Source organism: Panthera onca, chromosome C2, assembly GCF_046562875.1.
Source record: "Panthera onca isolate mPanOnc1 chromosome C2, mPanOnc1 haplotype 2, whole genome shotgun sequence".
NCBI lineage: Eukaryota > Metazoa > Chordata > Mammalia > Carnivora > Felidae > Panthera > Panthera onca.
In genome coordinates this window covers 132,520,320-132,538,984 of record NC_138347.1, presented here as the reverse complement: position 1 = coordinate 132,538,984, position 18,665 = coordinate 132,520,320, and the positions used below count along the sequence as shown (strand labels likewise).

Sequence of the window (18,665 nt, the reverse complement as noted above, 5' to 3'; positions counted from 1 at the left end):
AAAAAACAGGAGCACAAAACTTACAAAGTCTTTATTGTGTTTTGATTCCAAAAGAATATAAAGAGTGAACATGCCTCACTCTACCTTTCTTGGCTCTCATCCCTTTTATTAGTTTGATGAAGATCTATGTATATTTACAGTAGAGGCCTTAGGGATCTAGGTATGGATTTACTAAATCTTAAGCTACTTGAAGTGGAAAATTATTTCTAAAAAGATACCAACATTCCTGAAATTGAAAGATTTTAACTTTAAAATATAAATGAACGTTAATTTGCCAATCTTTTGTGGAGGACCGAGGCTTCTTTGCATCTGAGCCCAGCTAATTGGAGTTCTGTATATTTTCTTCATCAATCATCCAATGGTATCTATAATTTCCAGTTTCAGTTTCTTTAAAGTGGGATGAAAACTTAGTTGCTTTTGAAACAGTCTGAGTATAGAAATCCTTATTTTTACGATCTCAAAAATTCAATTTTTGTAGTGCTATCTGGTACGTCAACAATTTCCTTTAAAACAATTTACTTTCATTGGGTCTTTTCTAAGCAGTTAACCTGGTTTTCATAGACGTAATAAACCTCTTTTATTCACGATCCTGTCCTATTGATCTGCACAGTATTTGATTTGTTGTGTAATTGTAGTAACAAAACTGCCATAAATAGGCTGAGAACAAACTCACATTGTTCTTGGTAGGCTTATTCTTTGTTGGCCTTACAAATAAAAGAGTCAGTTATTTTACCAGGAAAAATGGGTTTATTTGGGAATAGCAGAGAACTGCAACAAGGGACAGCAAACCACAGTAACAGTGGGTGAGTCCAACAAACAAAGGAGAAGAATGTTATTTTATTGAGAAGAAGGAAGAAATCAGGAGGGATTGTTCTGAACAAAAGCCCATTGGAAAAATGCAAGAGTTCAAAATGATGGCAGTTTCTCATTGGCTGAGTTGCTGGGGTAGTTGGTTTTTTGTAGGAGATGCATTATTCATATTTTTCCTGTTGGGGCTGTAATTGATTCTTTCCTACTGAGGATTCTTCTGTTGAGGTCTGTAATGGACAAGTGCTAGGGTGTGAGAGCTCCCCTTTCTACTTTCCTGTGTCCATTTTAGAGAGGTTTCCCTTTATTAATGTTCACATCTTCCACTGAGTGAAGCAGAACTGTGTAATGTTGCCCTTGGGGGCTTCTAAGGGGAGGGAACTCAGTGTATTGTGTGGGCATCATTCATGTGTTGTAGAGGGAAGGGAGAAAGTCAATTATCTGGTGAGCTGCTTCAGAGGAAGTTGGTTAGGAGAGCTCCTACTGCATATGCAGTTTGAAAAGCACACCCGAGAAAACATAGCAGTTAAGTATATGCACCATGGAGTCAAACTGCCTGAGCTTTTTGTTAAATATTTTTTTTTTAGAGAGTGAGAGAGCAAGTGGGGGTGGACAGAGAGAGAAAATCTTAAATAGGCCCCACACTCGACCTGGGGCTTGACCTGGGACTCGGCGCAGGGCTCAATCCCATGACCCTGGGATCATGACCTGAGCCAAACTCAAGGGTCTGATGCTTAACCGACTGAGCCATCCAGGCACCCCACAAACTGCCTGAATTTTAAATCCCTAATGTTCCACTTACTGGTTATTACAAGTATCTTTGTGTCTGTCTATTTGTCTATTTTTGCCCACCCATGCTAATATTTCTAAGATTCAGATCAGAATAATAGAAGTTGACTACTAAAAATGTAAATAATTAACTTAAAAATTCAAGGCTGTGATTATATCATCAGGGGAAAAGCACTGAGTCTTTTTTGAAAAATAATCATTAAATAATTTTGTAGTTTCTTGATTACTTGTGCTGAAGTCTAGAGATTTAAAATATCTAAATAAATTCCCATCTTTCGCTTTGGCCTGTATCTTTAGTCCCTTTCTCTGTTCTGGGAATGAGAAACAAAATCATTAAATATGAATTTAATTTCCTTGTGCACCCTTCCCTACAATCTGTAGGGGACGGGGAGAGAAGCTCCTTTTCTCTTCTAATTCATAGACAGTATAAGGGCTGAGAGTTGATTTCATTCCCAGACTGCACAGCAGCTAACATGAAACCCGGAATCAGGAAAATCAGCCCAAAGTCTACAGTGGTTAGAGGCAAATGGAAGTTTGGGAAGTTTTACCAGAAATCTGTCCTGGGTGATCACAAGATCATATTATCTATCATTTATTGGTCATCAGCTATGTGTCAGATACTCTGCTAAGGACTTTATGTATGTAATAGATATGGATGCATAGCAGCATCCAGACTGTAAAAATTATTCTGCCTGCCTTCCTGCCTCAAATTTCCATCTGCCAAGACTGGCATGAATGTGTAGTGCCAGACAGTCTTCAGGGCTCTGGGATACCTTTGGACACTGCAAAGGCCCTGGGCTACAGTGGAGTGTCTTTGGAGCATTGCTGCATGGGACTGGCTCCAGAGATGCCCCTTCCTGCCCCATGGTCTTTTTCTCAGACTCAGGCCAGCCACATACCTATTACCAGTGGTTGCTGACTTCCAGCAAGATCTGAATTTCTGCCTTCTTTTTCTATAACTTCCCCTCGATTCGCCAAGCATTCAAAAAACACTTTACCAGAGAGGTGGATAACTATCTCCACACCTTTCCAGTGCTTTCCCTGCTGGGGTAGGATTTCCAGGTACAATATGGGATGCCCAGTTACATTTGAATCTAATTCAGATAAATAATAATACTTATTTTTAAAAGTATAAGTATATACTACATATTGTGTCAACCAAGATCCTCTCAAATGAAGGCCTGAGCAAGGAAGCCCATCTCCAGTCTCAGACCGCTTCCCTTTCAGCCAAGAAACATGAAAAGGCTCTTGATTCTTCCCTGAAACAAAGGGTTCTAGAGATGAATGATACACGGCTGGCCCACCTTTTATGAGAGGTGCAAGGAGAAAATTATGTTTCATTCTTTTTTTAAAAGTCTATGAATTTATTTTGAGAGGTGGGGGAGAGAGGAGTGGGAGAGAGGGAGAGAGAGAATCCCAAGCAGGCTCTGCACCATCATCATGGAGCCTGATATGGGGCTTGATTCCAGAAACCATGAGATCATGACCTGAGCAAAAATCAAGAGTCAGACCCTCAACTGACTGAGCCACCCAGGCACCCCTTTTTGATTCTTTCTGAGGAATCTGCTATGTGATAATGAGTGATCTTAACCATTACTTTAAAAAATCAGTTATGCTGTTTTTCTATGATCTTATTTAATCCTTACTATAATCTTACTGAGGAAGTGTTAAGATCGTCATTTGACGATTAGGAAATTGAGGTGCAAAGGGGCAAGTCTGATACTAAGTGGTTGAGAAAGTATCTAATTGTAGAGCCATTTTGCCCTTTGGAGTCTAAGCCTTAATACAAAGTGATTCATTTAAGTAAAGCTCATTTAAAACAAAGTTTTATATTAGCTTAAATTAATAAAGTTTCAGCAAGTGTACTCTTTTGCCCTTATTTTAAAAGTCTGACTTGCATGGGAAACAGAGATATTGGATACTGAGACAATTCCTAGCTTCAAATATGTCCTGATATTTTACTTTAGCTTGTCTTCAACTTCCCCATTTGAGAAAGGTCAAGTACTGTTACTTCAGGTCTTAAGTGGGGTTCACCAGAAATAGACTCTGAGACAAGGATATGTATGCAAGTGATTTATCGGGGAAGTGCCCCCAGGGGATACTGGTAGGGGAGTGGAGATTTGAGAAAAGAAGGGAAGGCAGCCAACAGAAGCTGAATTGGTGAGCACGTAATTGCTGTTGGTAGCTGGGGCTCAGTTCTGTTGGGGACTCAGGGAAACTGTGTAGAGCTCACCTCAGAGTTGTCCCACCCAAGGGGATGGGAGCTGGGTGTTTATCCACTAGCTCCTGTCGGTTGTTGGTTCGTGGCTTCTTTGAAACTCATTCCCAGGCACTGTGGCCTGCCTGGTGTGCTCTTGGTCAAACAGTACCTCTAGGCAGAGTCACAGGTGTTTTCAGTAAAAAGCTGTTGGCTCTCAAGGGAACAATGAAAGCTGAGGAGGTATGGCTGGGGATCAGGATGAATAGCTTTGGCTACTTGCTATCTCACCCTGTGTTCTAATGGGTTCCTCCTTCTTCTTATTGCCTAGACTGTGTGCACATCAAGAAGGCTGACATCTACTTCCTTGTCGATGGGTCTAGCAACATCAAGCACAATGATTTTCTTGAAATGAAGGTGTTCATGAATGAGGTGATAAAGATGTTCCATATTGGGCCTGACAGAGTACGGTTTGGAGTCATTCAATACTCAGATAGAATTAATAGTCAATTTATCCTCAGCCAGTATTCCAGTGTGGCAGCGCTGAAGGTAGCCATTGATGGCATCCAACAGAGGGGAGGTGGCACCATGACCGGTCTGGCCTTGGGCAGCCTGGCTCAGGTCTTTGTGAACACTGCTCGCAGCAATGTGCCTTGGTATCTCATAGTCATCACTGGTGGTAAATCTGAGGACCCGGTGGCTGAGCCTGCAGACGCGTTGAGGGCAGAGGGAGTCATCATTTATGCTATTGGAATCAAAAACGCTAATGATAATGAACTCAAGGAGATAGCTGAAGACAAGATGTTTTTTGCAGCTGAGTTTGATTCCTTGAAGGCCATTCAACAAGACGTGGTACAGGACATCTGCTCCTCAGAGTGTAAGAATTTTTTTCCTTAGTCTCTCTTTCCTGCCAAGTATATGCATGCAATCTATTTGAATAGGCTTCATTCTCAAGGTGTGGACTCACTCGTCCAAAAGTGAATATTGGACACAGAGTGACCGTGACCTGGAATGAAACAAGTTGGTTAAATTTTATCTTTATCATACAGCTGTATCTCATTTGTACTGGGTCACAGAAAATTTATTTCATTGACTTCCTCTCCCACCCCCTTTAAAAATGTTTTCATGCTGTGTCTATGCCACCCCAGACTGTCCTGGGGATTTATAATTCATTGGTTTCAGGCTCTGAGTGAATGTTCTGTTCTCCTTTTTTTCCCCCAGCATGTAAGAATAGGCAAGCTGATATTATCTTCCTGATAGATGGTTCAGAATCCATCTCTGCAATAAACTTTGAAAAGATGAAAGGATTCATGAAGAGGATGGTGAACCATGCTAATATTGGTGCTGATGAAATTCAGATTGGCCTTTTGCAGTTCAGCTCAACCCCCCAGGAAGAATTCAGGCTCAACCAATACTCCTCAAAGGCGGACATCCACAGAGCCATCTCAAATGTTCAGCAAATGAATCATGGCACCTACACTGGGAAAGCCCTGACTTTCACTCTGCCTTTTTTTGACAGTCCAAGAGGAGGGAGACCCAGTGTTCATCAGTATTTGATTGTGATCACCGATGGGGTTGCCCAGGATAATGTAGCCATACCAGCCAAGGCTCTCAGGGACAGGAACATCATTATTTTTGCCATTGGGGTGGGAGCAGCCGAAAGTGCTCAGCTTTTGGAGATTACTAATGACCCACAAAAAGTGTACTATGAGGAGAATTTTGAGTCCCTGCAGAACCTGGAGAAGAAAATTCTTCTTAAGGTCTGCATTCCACAAGGTAAGTGACAGAGGGTTTGTTATTTGATCCAAGAGCCCATTGTAAGTGTCAGGGACACTGTTGTCTCTCTTAATAAAATGAAACAAGTCCTTCTAACTGGAGGAGGGAGGGAGAGTCACCCTGAGGAGAGGACAGCTGGCCTGAACTCTGAATGCTGTGGTTCATTTTCACCAGGGTTTTTTTTTTTTTTTTTAGTCATTCTCAAGGCTGTCACCATTCTGGACTCCAGTGGCCCGAACCTTCCCAGGACTCTGTAGAAAGTCCTGACAATTCTTCAGTGTATTCCTTGTAGATAGAAGAACTAGAATGGAATATGTAAACACAACTTAATGAAGATTTGGGCATACCAAAAGGGAAATCGAAGCAGAGAGTAGTATCAGTTACATGGGTGCTCTTATGAAATAAAACACATTGTTTTTTTTCTATGTGGCTTTGAAGAGAGGTCTCTCTGCTTTGTTGACAAAATTCCTCCTCCCAACAGTTTGGGTCTATGCTGGTCCCCAAACTTGCCTTTCAGTGGGCGATTGACCCAGAGAATATCTTCACGGACAGTGCTCCCTCCTACCCACAGGGAGTGAGATTCTCCGACACAATCACAATGTAGTCAGAATGGCCAAGCTTTAGATGGTCCTTTTTTTTTTTTTTTTTTTTTTTTTTTTGTGCTAGGGGCTATTCTGAGGGCTTCCATGTATAAAAACATTTAATCTTCACATAACCCTATTAAGTAAATACCATTTTACAGTTGAGGAAACGAAAACACAGCAAAATCAGGTTATTTGGCCTGAGTAAATGGCACAGCTGAGATTTAAACTTGAGGCAGTCTGGTTCTAGAGTCTGTGTACTGGATATTGTTCTAGAGTGTCTTTTGGTATAGTGTGGTAGAGCAAAAGAGGGCCTCTCAACCTTGAATATGCATTCAAATCACCTGGAGATCTTGTTGAAATGTAGATTCTGATTCAGTAGGTGAGGGCGGGATTCTGCGTTTCTTTTTTTTTTTTTTTAATTTTTTTTTAACGTTTATTTATTTTTGAGACAGAGAGAGACAGAGCATGAACGGGGGAGGGTCAGAGAGAGGGAGACACAGAATCTGAAACAGGCTCCAGGCTCTGAGCTGTCAGCACAGAGCCCGACGCAGGGCTCGAACTCACGGACTGCGAGATCATGACCTGAGCCGAAGTCGGCCGCCCAACCGACTGAGCCACCCAGGCGCCCCTGGGATTCTGCGTTTCTAACAAGCTCCCAGGTGATGTTGATCCAGTTGGTCCTCAAATTACACTTTGAATAGGAGAGTGGTCTAGTACAGTCTAGTGTAGTAGAGTGTGTAGTATAGTACAGTACAGCATAGTATGGTATTGTAGGGCATAATGAGGGATAATATAGTATAGAAGAGTATAATATAGTATGATGCAGAATACCATAGAATGGCATACAATGGTATTATATGGCATAGTAATGCATAGCATAGTATAATAAAGCAAAGTATAATATTAAATCATATAAAGGAGTATATGATGAAACCCATAAAGCCCAACATTCCTACATCAACTCCATGGGAAGCAGATACTTTTATCATACATAATTCCCAGGTGAGAAATGCAGATGGGAAATAATGGAGGCAGGGTTTGAACTTCCCAGAAATTTGGTGTTGAAAGCTGGAGCCAACTTTCTAGAGCATTCAATTAATATTTTTGTTCATACCGTGTAAAGGATATCACTTTGTTGTGTCCTTGTGAATTCAGAAATCAATTGAAAAGAGTGGATGTGTAAAATTATTTTCTATAAAGCATGGATTGTGGGATGTCTTGTATTAAGCAGTTTGGATTTTTCAGGAGTCAAAGTCCTATTTTTGTTTGTTGTTTGGGTGGTTATACACACACACACACACACACACCCCTGGGTATTATCCTGGGCAGGAGAAGAAATACAGGATCCCTGCTTCTCTTTTTAGACTATTTTATAGCATGTAGTAAATTAGCACTTACATTCATCTTCAGCTTTGTCTTCTGACTTTTTTGATAGAAGTAGCTGGATACCTCCATAATGACTGGAATCTAATTAATTCCAGAATTCCAGAATCATAAAGCTGAATCATAAAGACGTTAGAGATTACCTGGCAAGGTTCAACCCTCTACATTAATAGGGAAAGAAAATGCTTGCATATTCTTGCATTACAGAATAAAGCCAGCTGGAAATGTTCCTGGGAAAAAATGTAAATTAGAAATGTTAGAATAATACACCATACTGCAAAAAGGAAATTTCTGTTTTTCTGAAATTAGATCCAATGTAGAAATGGGATTTACATCTGTGGAAATCCCTTTTGGTGAATTTCAATTGGAGATTTAAAAGTCAAAACAAAACCAAGATATTTTATATGAAAGGAGGGAAGAAAGGCATTTTGTGTCTTGGCACTTCTGGAAACATCTGGCCGGCTAGCATGGATGTATATTATTTAGGGGATGGAGAACTCATGGCTCAGGCCTGGATCTCAGATCCCTGAGATATTGTTTATGACCATTTTCACTGGTAAAGGGTTCAGTATTTATTTATTTTCCTCAAATTTCCTCCTAAAATCTGCAGTTTTGTTTTTACAACTTCTGAGCCAAATACTCTAATGTGCACTGGACTAAGGAGAAAATATCCATGTGTCTTGGCTTGTCCTGGACAAATTGCAAGTTATGCTTTTTGTCTAAAAGTAGTTAATGGTAGTGGCCCTTTTATTATTGATAAGTTACATTTTAAGTTATTTGTCCGCATTCTAACCCAGGTGCGTCTATGACCAACTTTTGCTCATTGGAATTCTGTGCATGGTTTTATTATTCACCTGTGAGTGAGTGGGTATAGCCTGAAGGATCACTGGGTTTTCAAATTTTAGCTCTCTTCCAGGAGAGCTTAACAATATTTAGGTACAAGAAACAGAAGATTGGGAGTGATTGTCAGTTTTGATCTCTTCTAATATGCTTCCCTGAAATAAAGGATACATGTGAGTGGTGAATGAGGGAAAAAACTTAGAGGGGAGAAGGAAATAGTACAGCTTTGTGCTGGAAGAAGACTCAAGGCTCATTCATATTCCCTTCTTCATTCATTTGTCAAACATTTAATAAGCATCTGCCTGTATCAGGCATTTGGGAAGTTAGATGTCATAGTTCTTACTATGAAGAAAACTTTGTTTAGTGGGAGAGAAGTTCAAGTAAAATAACAGTGGACATGCAGGGGTATTTAATAAGTCAACTTGAGTACCTGGAGACATGAGTCACAGCTTTAGGGAAGGGGATCACTTGAACTACAACTTGAAGGACATGTATGGGTTAACCAGATTGGGGTTGAGGAGATGAGAAAGGACACTTCAGGTAGAGGGAATAGAATCTGCAGAGGAACAGAGCTATGAAACACTATATATTGTATCAGTTAGCTTTGCTGTGTAACAAACCACTCCCCAAATCAAACAATCCCTGCCATTATTTAGCTTATATTTCTGTGGGTTGGCTGCAGGTTCTTCTTTCAGGGTTGGCTGATATATTCTGGGCCCGGTCATGCATCTAGAGATGACTAATTTGATTTTTTTCTCCTCCACTTTCAAAGGATGCAACATAGATTTGTCCGTAGGAATTGATATTTCCAGTCCCATTAAGCAAGATCAGCAGAAGCTTCAATGGTTACTGCCAGAGCTGATGCAACAGATGGCCCAGCTTTCCAACATCAGCTGTAGGGCTCCTGGTCGCCCCAATGTGATGTTCCGCTACTTGGTCCCTGCCTCAAATGGCCAACTTATTTTTGACTCCGGCTTTGAAAATTATAGTGATAAGATTATTCAGGCATTCTTAATTCATCAGGCTGCCAAGAGGAACTATATGGATGTGGATTTTTTGCAGTCCTTGGGAGATAATGCTATCCAGCTCTCTTCTGCTACAGTGAAGGTAATAAAGGCTGAGAATCCATAATATGGAGCCAATTGCCAGGGTGGGAGGGATTGGGCTTTTGTGACTGAGGCCAATAAGTTGTCCTTCACCGGAGATTCTACGTAGAGAAAAACCATAGTCTTATTCAGTAAAGACCAACGAGGGATATGTTTTCATTCAATCAACAAATACTCACTAAGCCCAAGAAGCTCTGTGCTAAATAATGCCAGTAGGGATAAAAGGATAAATCCCTGCCCTCAAGTTGCTCACCGTTTAGTGATCCAGATTCTTCCATGATGCAAATTCACTCCAAAGACAACTTGGAAGATATTAGCTCATTATGGTCACTCATTGTCATGTAGAGTAGAGCCCATTATTTTCCAGTCAGCACTTTGAACTGTCTTTAGTAACTCACTAAGGGCTTGTTGGTTGTTTTCCCTTCCTGGTGCCCAAGAACTATACACCTGCTAAAGTCTGTAGAGATGAAAAGACCTTATGTGATGTTTATTTGGAAATGACGGCCCCAAACTTTGAAAGTTACATTTAGTTTTTCCTTCAATCATGCAGCCAGTGGATTTATTTCTTAAATATGTAATTCACTTTTAAATTAAAATTTTCTGTGAGTAAAGGTAACACATTTTAATTATTAAAAACGCATTAAAATTTTGGTATTTTTTTGTGTCAGTAAAGATGGATATTGTAAGACGGTTTTTGGAGGTATTTTAAGTGAACAAGTTAAGCTGGTTCCAGTTCTCTTTTTGGTGGGGGGTCTTGAGATTGAAGTAAAAACGAATGTGTAATAAAGTAACGAATAAACGAAGGGGTGAAACAAAACAGGGTGAAAGGCTGGATACAACCAGAAAAGCTAAGCTTATCTTTGCATTTTTGTAAAATGTGCAACACTCAGCATCCATTTTCTCCCTCTTCTTTCTTCCCTTTCCCCTCTCCCCTTCCTTTCACTCCATCCCTGCTACCCACTACCCTCCTTTCTCTCATAAACAACAGGTCCTTTTAGTGTTTACAGATGGACTGGATGATGATCTCCAGAGACTGAAGGAAACCTCTGGGCTCCTCCGCAGCAAAGGTGGGTGCGTGTGGTTACCCTGGGTGGGTGGTTCCTCCCACAGGAACTGAGATACTCGTTGAGATTTCCAGATGGCACTGGATTCCCTTAAGCCATCCATAGACTAACCATAGAGTGGTTGGCGCTCAGTGCCCACAAGGGTGATGCTTTGTATGAATTAGGGGCTGTTCAGGGCTGAGAGAACCCAGGATCCCATAACCCTGACAACGATCAAGGGTCTCTCTGACTGAGACAGGATTGGCCAATTATCAGCCTGGCATCTGCTTTTGAAGGTTGAATGTGCAACTTCATGATAATTGAGTGCTGTTTGCGTTTTCTTAACAAGGGTCTCTTTTTCCTAAATTCTGGAATCACCCTAGAGCTGGGCTTCGTTTTTTCCACTGCCCACCCTTCCTCCTCTGCTCACCAATTCTTCCTCTTTGACCATCCCCAAGGGCTGCTACTAGTCTGTACGGCATCTTTGTGAAATTAAAAAAAGATCCAATGCTCCTGGTGTATGCGACCCTGTGCCTGGGCACCTGGCTTAATGAATGGTGTGCTGGCTGGATTTCGGTGCCCACCAGCTCCCTCAGCTGGGTGTGCTTGGGCAATAACACCTGTGCGGCTGTGCACGATTGCCGTTCTGTCCCCATTTGGTGCCACTCAAAAGCTCTAAAGCAAACTCAAGATGAACCACCAGCAACTCATGCTCCGTATACCTTTCTCCCTCCTCGGTAGAGTATGTTTAGTGTATTTCTCTTGAGATGATGCTTTCCATTGGTCGACACTATGCTGGAATATTTTCTGTGATGATAACTTGCTTCCAACTAAATTTACCACATAAGAAGTTTTAAAAGTAAATTTTCTGGAAGAGAATTTGAAATCTTGGATGAAAGACAGCGAACTTTGCCCACATGCTAGATCAGCATTCCATTTCTAGAAATTTTAAGGAATGATTAAGACTGTGCATACAACTTAAAAAAATTTTTTTTTAACGTTTGCTTATTATTGAGAGACAAAGAGAGACAGAGCATGAGCATGGGAGAGGCAGAGAGAGGAGGAGACACAGAATCCAAAGCAGGCTCCAGGCTCTGAGCTGTCAGCACAGAGCCCGACTCGGGGCTCGAGCTCACAAACCGCAAGATCATGACCTGAGCCGAAGTCGGACGCTTAACCGACTGAGCCACCCAGGCGCCCCTATGTATACAACTTTTAACCGCAGGATTGTTAAGTGGTTTGTTTACGATAGCAAAAAGCTGATGTGTGTGTGTGAATGTACTGCTCAAAATATTAACAGAAATATTTGTTCATAAATACTACAAACAGTGACTTCTAGCTGTTTGAAAAACATCCTTGTCTGTTGGTTCTCTGTCATGTGGACAAAGCCGGATGATTTTGTAATGCCTTCATCAGTAGGATAGGTTCGTGCTGCAATAATAAACAGCCTTCAAATCCCAGTGGCTTAAAGGAGCAAGAGTGTATTTATCTTATGCTTCATGACCGCTAATTTGTGTCTCATTCTCATCACTCGAGGACTCGGGCTGAGAGAGGGTCTGTTCCTGTGGCAGGGGACAGGAAATGGGGCAATGTATGCACTGCTCTGAAAATTTCTCCCAGGGAGTGACACACGTCACTTCTGCTCATGTTTCATTGGTCAGAAATGCAGTTTGACAGAAGACAGGTGAAGGCTGGAGAAAGGGTGGGATGATGCATGCATATTTAGGACCAGGACAAAGACCAGTCAAAAGACCTGCAAGTAAAATGTCCCACCTGCTGGCATTTTGAAGGATTCTCTGGGCTCCTCATTATTGGCCTGGAAGGTGTGCATAAATTAGAAGAACTCCAGGAGCTAGAATTTGGCAGAGGATTCTCATATAATCAACCTCTGAGCATCACGCAGCAATCCCTCCCAAGCATCTTACTGAAGCAACTTGTAAGTATTTTTTTTCTAACCCCATCCTTCACTAGGTCTGTTTATTCTAATAATTTAAAAATGCAGAGGGAATTAAAAAAATTAATGTTTATTTATTTTTGAGAGAGAGACACGCACAGCATGCAAGCGGGGGAGGGGCAGAGAGCGAGGCAGACACAGACTCTGAAGCAGGCTCCAGGCTCGGAGCTGTCAGCACAGAGCCTGACGCGGGGCTTGAACCCACGAACTACGGGATCATGACCTGAGCTGAAGTCAGACAGTTAACCGACTGAGCCACCCAGGCGCCCCAAAACCCAGAGGGAATTTTGTCACTTTGGTGTATCATGTGACATAGGTTAACACAGTTGGAAAAAATCACATTATGTGAATTCTGTTTCTCAGGACACAATTGCAGAAAGAAGATGCTGCAATACATATACAAAGTGTTTTGGAGAAGATGGGCACCGGGGTGTTGGTGGGAACCCTGGGAACAAGGTGAGAGTTTTGTTGGACGTGGACGGTGGGGGGGGAGAGAGATGACATTTCAGCACCACTAGGTACCAGGCCCCATGTTCTGTCTTTAACATACCCTTGCTAATTCTACCCTCTTAATAAACCTTCGAGGTGAATATTATTTTTACGGGTGTGCAATAGAGGCTTAGAGAGGGAACATTACTTTCCCAAAGTCACACTCTTACGAAGAAGCATTTGGGGATTTAAGCCCCTTTGTCCACCTGACTCCAAGTCTCACGTTCTTTGCACTCTCTTATGCTGTCTCCTTACATTTATTTGACAAATAATTTCACAAACAAATTTCACAACCTCTACTGCTGCACAGAAGTTTTCGCTTGTCTGCAGAATTTTCACTTGTGCCTCATCTGCCTTCTTTACAGTGGTTAGTACTTCTTCCCCTCTGAGCTAACTAACCTTCTGTTCTAGAAGATTAAACTGAGGAAAGATACAATTGCTTTCTTTGTTCAGTAGTGGTCACTTTGCATCTGCCTGTTAACTCCATGGTGAAGTGATAGAAAATTACCATGTCCCACTTTAATTTTTTTTTTATTAAAAAAATTACCTTAATGTTTATTTTTTTAAGAGAGAGAGAGTGCACATGAGCGGGGGAGGGGCAGAGAAAGTGGGGGACAGAGGACCTGAAGTGGGCTCTGTGCTGCAAGCAGAGAGCCCAATGTGGGGCTCAGACTCATGAACTGAGATCACAACCTGGGCCAAAGTTGGACGCTTAATTGACTGAGGCACCTAGGCTCCCCTAACGTGTCCCACTTTTAAAGGAGAATAAATCTCATTAAAAATGGTCCTCATTTATCTACGAGGTTCCCTCGCCCACAAATGACAGCTTTATGATGGGATAATCACAAATCCTCCTGTAAGATTGAGTTAAACCCATTGACTTTGCCCATCTTTTTACATTCCCTCTTTGTAAGATATTCTGTGAGGTTGTTGGAATGAGCTCTTACTGACTTTGCAGGTCAATCGTGATTTAGAACAGTATAAAGTATATGATTACTTTTTGATAAAAATTGTAGTTATTCCCTACTACTAGATTTTTCCCCCTTGTGTTGTTCTTAGGTATCAGACTGGAGAATTAGGAAATCAAGCTTGGGAACCTCTTGACATATGTTTTTTTGTTTTGTTTTGTTTTGTCTTGCATCTCAAGGACTCTGCCTCACAGGCCAAAGATGGGAATGCTTTGAATAGTTGACTTCTCTGCTCTTTCTATCTTAAGAAGTCAGTGATTGGTTGGTTGCATCAACATTCATGTCTTTGTTGAGCCCAAAGAGAATACGGCTCCTATATCTTATTGCCCAGTTTTTCAGTCAAATAAGCACATCTGGCTATAAATGGCAAGCCAAACTTCCTTGAGAGGAAATAGTTTATGTGTTTAGTTATCTCAGAAGAAGTAAAAAAGAGAGCGAGGAAGAGACTAAACATCTGAGTCATACAGAAATAACCATTTCTCACAAGCAATAGGGCAGTAACACCTTTGCTTACTGACTTTTTGTAGAACAAGGTCAAAGGCCTCTTTAAGAGTAACAGTGTTCCTCAAACATTTAGCTAGAAGTTAGCTTTGCTTGGATTTTCATGATAAAATGGCTTAAAAAGTATTTTAGAAAAATAAAAGTAGGTTGATGTGCCAACAATTAAGAAAAACAGATATTCAAGACAGGCCAGAAATAATTGTTTCTGTAGGTCTTTACACACTGTGCTCAATGTTGAGTAGATTCCCGATAACACGTCAACTCCATGAGACAAGGGTATCTGTTAGTAACAATTCTTATGTCATTTGGCTTTGAGGGAAGAATTTAGAATCCAAGTTACTTCTTTTGATTTCTTTTTTTTCTCAGGGAAAGAAGGGTGCTGATGGGTTACCCGGTCATCCTGGTGAGGAAGGGGGACATGTAAGTACTGAATCGGATTTTTTTTCTTGGAAGGCATATGGTAAAATGGGTCAAATATTAGAAACACTTAACTGCACTTGAGTCATGAGTTTTTTTCTCATCTATACCATTTAAAATGGGTTTAAGATATCTTCATGAAAATAACCGTTTGTTATAACAAATGTTAGGGGGACAGGCTCCAGCAGGTGTTTAGTGATGAAGTGTGGTCATTTTAATCTGAATTTGAGGTAACTTAAAATGTGGTCTGTGCCTGATGAGTATGCATATAATAGTAGTTGTTAACTGTGAGCTAAATTGCAGGCAATTTGTTATTATCAATGAGATCGCAATGTTGGTAAGTAGTTTGACGAAATATAATGAAGAGAATCAAGGCCATTCTTGTAACAAGATCACTCGGATGCCTCCTGGGTGGCCAAAAAGGCCGAAAAGAGTTGTAGTTACCCACAAATAGTTTGCACATAACCCTGCCTGTATCCCTGGGCACGGGAAAGTTAGCTGTCACGTGATTAGATGTGGCGAAAAATGCATACTATAGAGAGAATTGTTGGCTAAGGGACTGGAATGTGGTAGGGACCATCTTTATTACACCGTGTAAACATCAAAAGGATGTTGGGATGCCATAGGTTTCAGTTAATTTCAAATTGTGGAAAATCCCTTTACCACAGGTATCTATTTTAAGATTGACTTGTATACACCACTGGTTCTCAAACTTTTGGTCCCAGGAGACTCTCGAAGGACCTCAAAGAACTTTTGTTGATGTAGTTTCTATCTATTGATCATTACCATGTTAGAAATCAAAACTGCCAGAATTTTAAATTATTTATTTATTTTATTCCCCCCAAAGAAAAACAAGCCCTCAGTATAAGTGACCTCTTCCTTTGTGAAGAATAACTACATTTTCCAAAACGAAATAAGTGCGTGAGAGGTGTGGCATTGTTTTTACATGGTTTCAACGTCTGGCTTCTTAGAAGACAGCTGGATTCATATGTCTGCGTCTGTGTTCAGTCTGTTGTGATATCACTTGATTTGCGGTTTCTTAAAAACTCTGCTGTACACTTCGGAGAGAATAAGAGTAAGAAAATAAAATAGCATCTTCGTGTAATTAGGAAAGTAGTTTTAACTTTCTGAGCACCCCCTCCCAAAGGGTGTTGGGGGCCTGAAGTGTCCTTGGACCATACATTTCAACTTGCTGGGATAGTCAAGCATTAGTGTTCTTATTGCCCAGTTAGAGTTTCACATTGTTTTATTGTTCTAAACATTTAGGCTGCTGGAACTTGGAAAATCAACAGAAATTAAGAAAGGAAATGCAGCTGCTGAGACCTATATAAGCTGATTCATTTCTTTGATTATATTTGTTGGGGAACTGCTCAACTTTTCTCTCTTTAATTTGCCTCAGTAATTAGTCTTAGATGTTAGAAATACATTCAGAAATGTGGGCTGTGGTTTTTTGCAATTTTGTTCAGGTATGGTGAAAATATTTTTTTTCCCATTTTTATGATGTTTTAAACGTTCTTTAAGTGTTAGTTTTGAAAAATACATATGTATGTATGTATGTATCTGAGAGAGAGAGAAAGAGAGAGAAAGAGTGTGAGCAAGGGAGAAGGGAAGAGCGAGAGAATCTTAAGCAGGCTCAGCATAGAGCTCAATGTAGGGCTCGATCCCACTACCTTGGGATCATAACCTGACTCGAAATCAGGAGTCCAGTGCTCAATCGACTGAGCCATCCAGGCACCCCAAATGTTACTTTATTTTTTCTGCTTGGCCTGTGGTTCAGTGAGCCTGGCTAAATTTAAGACAATAATTTAGGGCCTGACCAACTGATTAGTGTCATTGACACCAATTTCAGACAAATAAGATATAAACAAGCCCTTGTCTGTGTAGAGTAAGAGGCAATTTTGTCCCCCTTCTCTGCTCTGTTAACATCCTAAAACAAAGATGGTTTATAAAGACTCTAGTACAGAGCTAAGAATATAGTGTGAGTGATATATATAATTTTATACATTTAAAATTTCATAGTAGTTATTTTAAAGACAATAAAAATAAATAACTGAAGTTAATTTTAATAATATATTTTATTTAATCCAGTCTATCCAAAATATAACTATTTCAACAGGTAATTAATATAAAAATTGATGAGATTTACTTTTTAATGTTTATTTATTTTTGAGAGACAGAGGGACTGAGCATGAATGGGGGAGAGCCAGAGAGAGAGGGAGACACAGAATCTGAAGCGGGCTCCCGGATCTGAGCTGTCAGCACAGAGCTTGAGGCGGGGCTTGAACCCACGAACCGTGAGATCATGACCTGAGCCGAAGTCGGATGTCTAACCGACTGAGCCACCCAGGCGCCCCAAGGAGATCTTACTTCTTAAAATATACTGTCTTTGAAATCCTGTGTGTGTCTTATACCTACAGCCCATCTCAGTTTGGACTAGACACATTGCAAGTGCTCAGTGGCCATGTGTGGTATATATGGCTCTAGTAGGTGCCATTTTCTTTTTACTGCATTTCTCACGAGAGAAGGTGACAGAATATGTTGTCCTCTGAATGGCTTTTAATATTGTTTCCCCCCAAAGCAGGTCACACTGGTCTGCTCAATGGCCAAGACGGCTCTTTGCAGATGGCAGGTTCCAAAATGGGGCTATAATTTGTAGATTCAAATTGAAAGTATATAATGACAAATAGTTAATTCGTTGTTCCACTTATCTATTACTCCTCTTTCCCCAACACCCCCCCTCAAAAAAAAAAACCCCAGTGGTGTAAAACAACAATCATTTTATTACGTCCACGGACTCTGTGGGTGGGGAAGCTGAAAAGGAAAGAGCGGATGGCTCTCTGCTAGGTGCCTGAGGTCTCAGCTGGGCTGACTGGGCAGCTGGATGACCCCTGCAGAGATGACTTCCCCTCCAATGCTCTGGAGCTTGGCTGGGATGGCAGAAGGATGGACCGTGGCGGTCCAAGGACAGGTATGGTGGCTGGTTCTAAGAGGGAGCACCCACCAAGGAGGTTTCATCCTGAGAGGGAGCATTCCAGGAGATCAAGGCTGAAGCTCAAGCCTTCTGAGGGAGCCTCAGAAGTCAAGTGGTAACTTTTCTGCCTCATTCTATTAGGTACAAGCAAGTCCCTTACCCCAGACCAGATTCAAGAGGGATGGGGGTGGGGGTGGGGATTAGATCCTTTCTCTTGATGGGTGAGTGGCAAGGTCATATCCAGAAGAGCCCTGAGATTTTGTTGTGGTCATCTTTGGAAAATACCATCTGCCAGACTCATACGTAAATTCTATATATTTTCAAAATGTACCTAGTGTGAGGTGGTGGTTTAAATATGCATTGGTTACATGCCAAAGCCTTACATATCGAATTAGTCAGATTATCTAGGGTCCCCAAGAACAGCTATGTAACTTCAGCAGCAACAAAACCAGCTAACATTCGTTGAGAACTTCATATGTGCCAGATGCGTGGCTAAACATTTTATATACATTTCCTCATTTCATCTATAAGATATTACTGTTATTTTCATTTCTCATAAAATAACTTGAGCCAGCCTAGCATTTGAACAGCTTTCAGCACAACTTTTGATGATGTTATTCTTTCCACGAAATCATGGCTATAGTTGATAGCTTTAAACAACTACTGTGAACAAATGAGGGATCGATTTTTAAGCAGGATAGAGCTTAGTATCTGAATGAAAAACACAGTAAGCCCAAATTTTAGCTTTGAAACCATTAGACATATGTGCTCATTATAAGGCAATTCCTGTTTTCTCATGAGAACATCCGAAAAAATGCTTTTGCTCAATTAGAATAGATG

The 18,665-nt window shown here is 40.9% G+C and overlaps 1 protein-coding gene across 2 annotated transcripts in view; it reads left to right on the top strand.

Moving 5' to 3' along the window:
• LOC132683079 (collagen alpha-4(VI) chain-like) overlaps window positions 1-18,665 on the top strand; it is a 117,164-nt gene that overhangs the window by 28,086 nt on the left and 70,413 nt on the right. For both annotated transcript variants that reach the window (XM_060638650.3, XM_060638651.3), the window contains exons 6-12: window positions 4,125-4,670; window positions 5,015-5,569; window positions 9,149-9,483; window positions 10,471-10,549; window positions 12,316-12,461; window positions 12,843-12,935; window positions 14,804-14,857. In XM_060638650.3, the coding sequence (XP_060494633.3) occupies window positions 4,125-4,670; window positions 5,015-5,569; window positions 9,149-9,483; window positions 10,471-10,549; window positions 12,316-12,461; window positions 12,843-12,935; window positions 14,804-14,857 (1,808 nt within the window). The remainder of the gene's footprint in view (window positions 1-4,124; window positions 4,671-5,014; window positions 5,570-9,148; window positions 9,484-10,470; window positions 10,550-12,315; window positions 12,462-12,842; window positions 12,936-14,803; window positions 14,858-18,665) is intronic.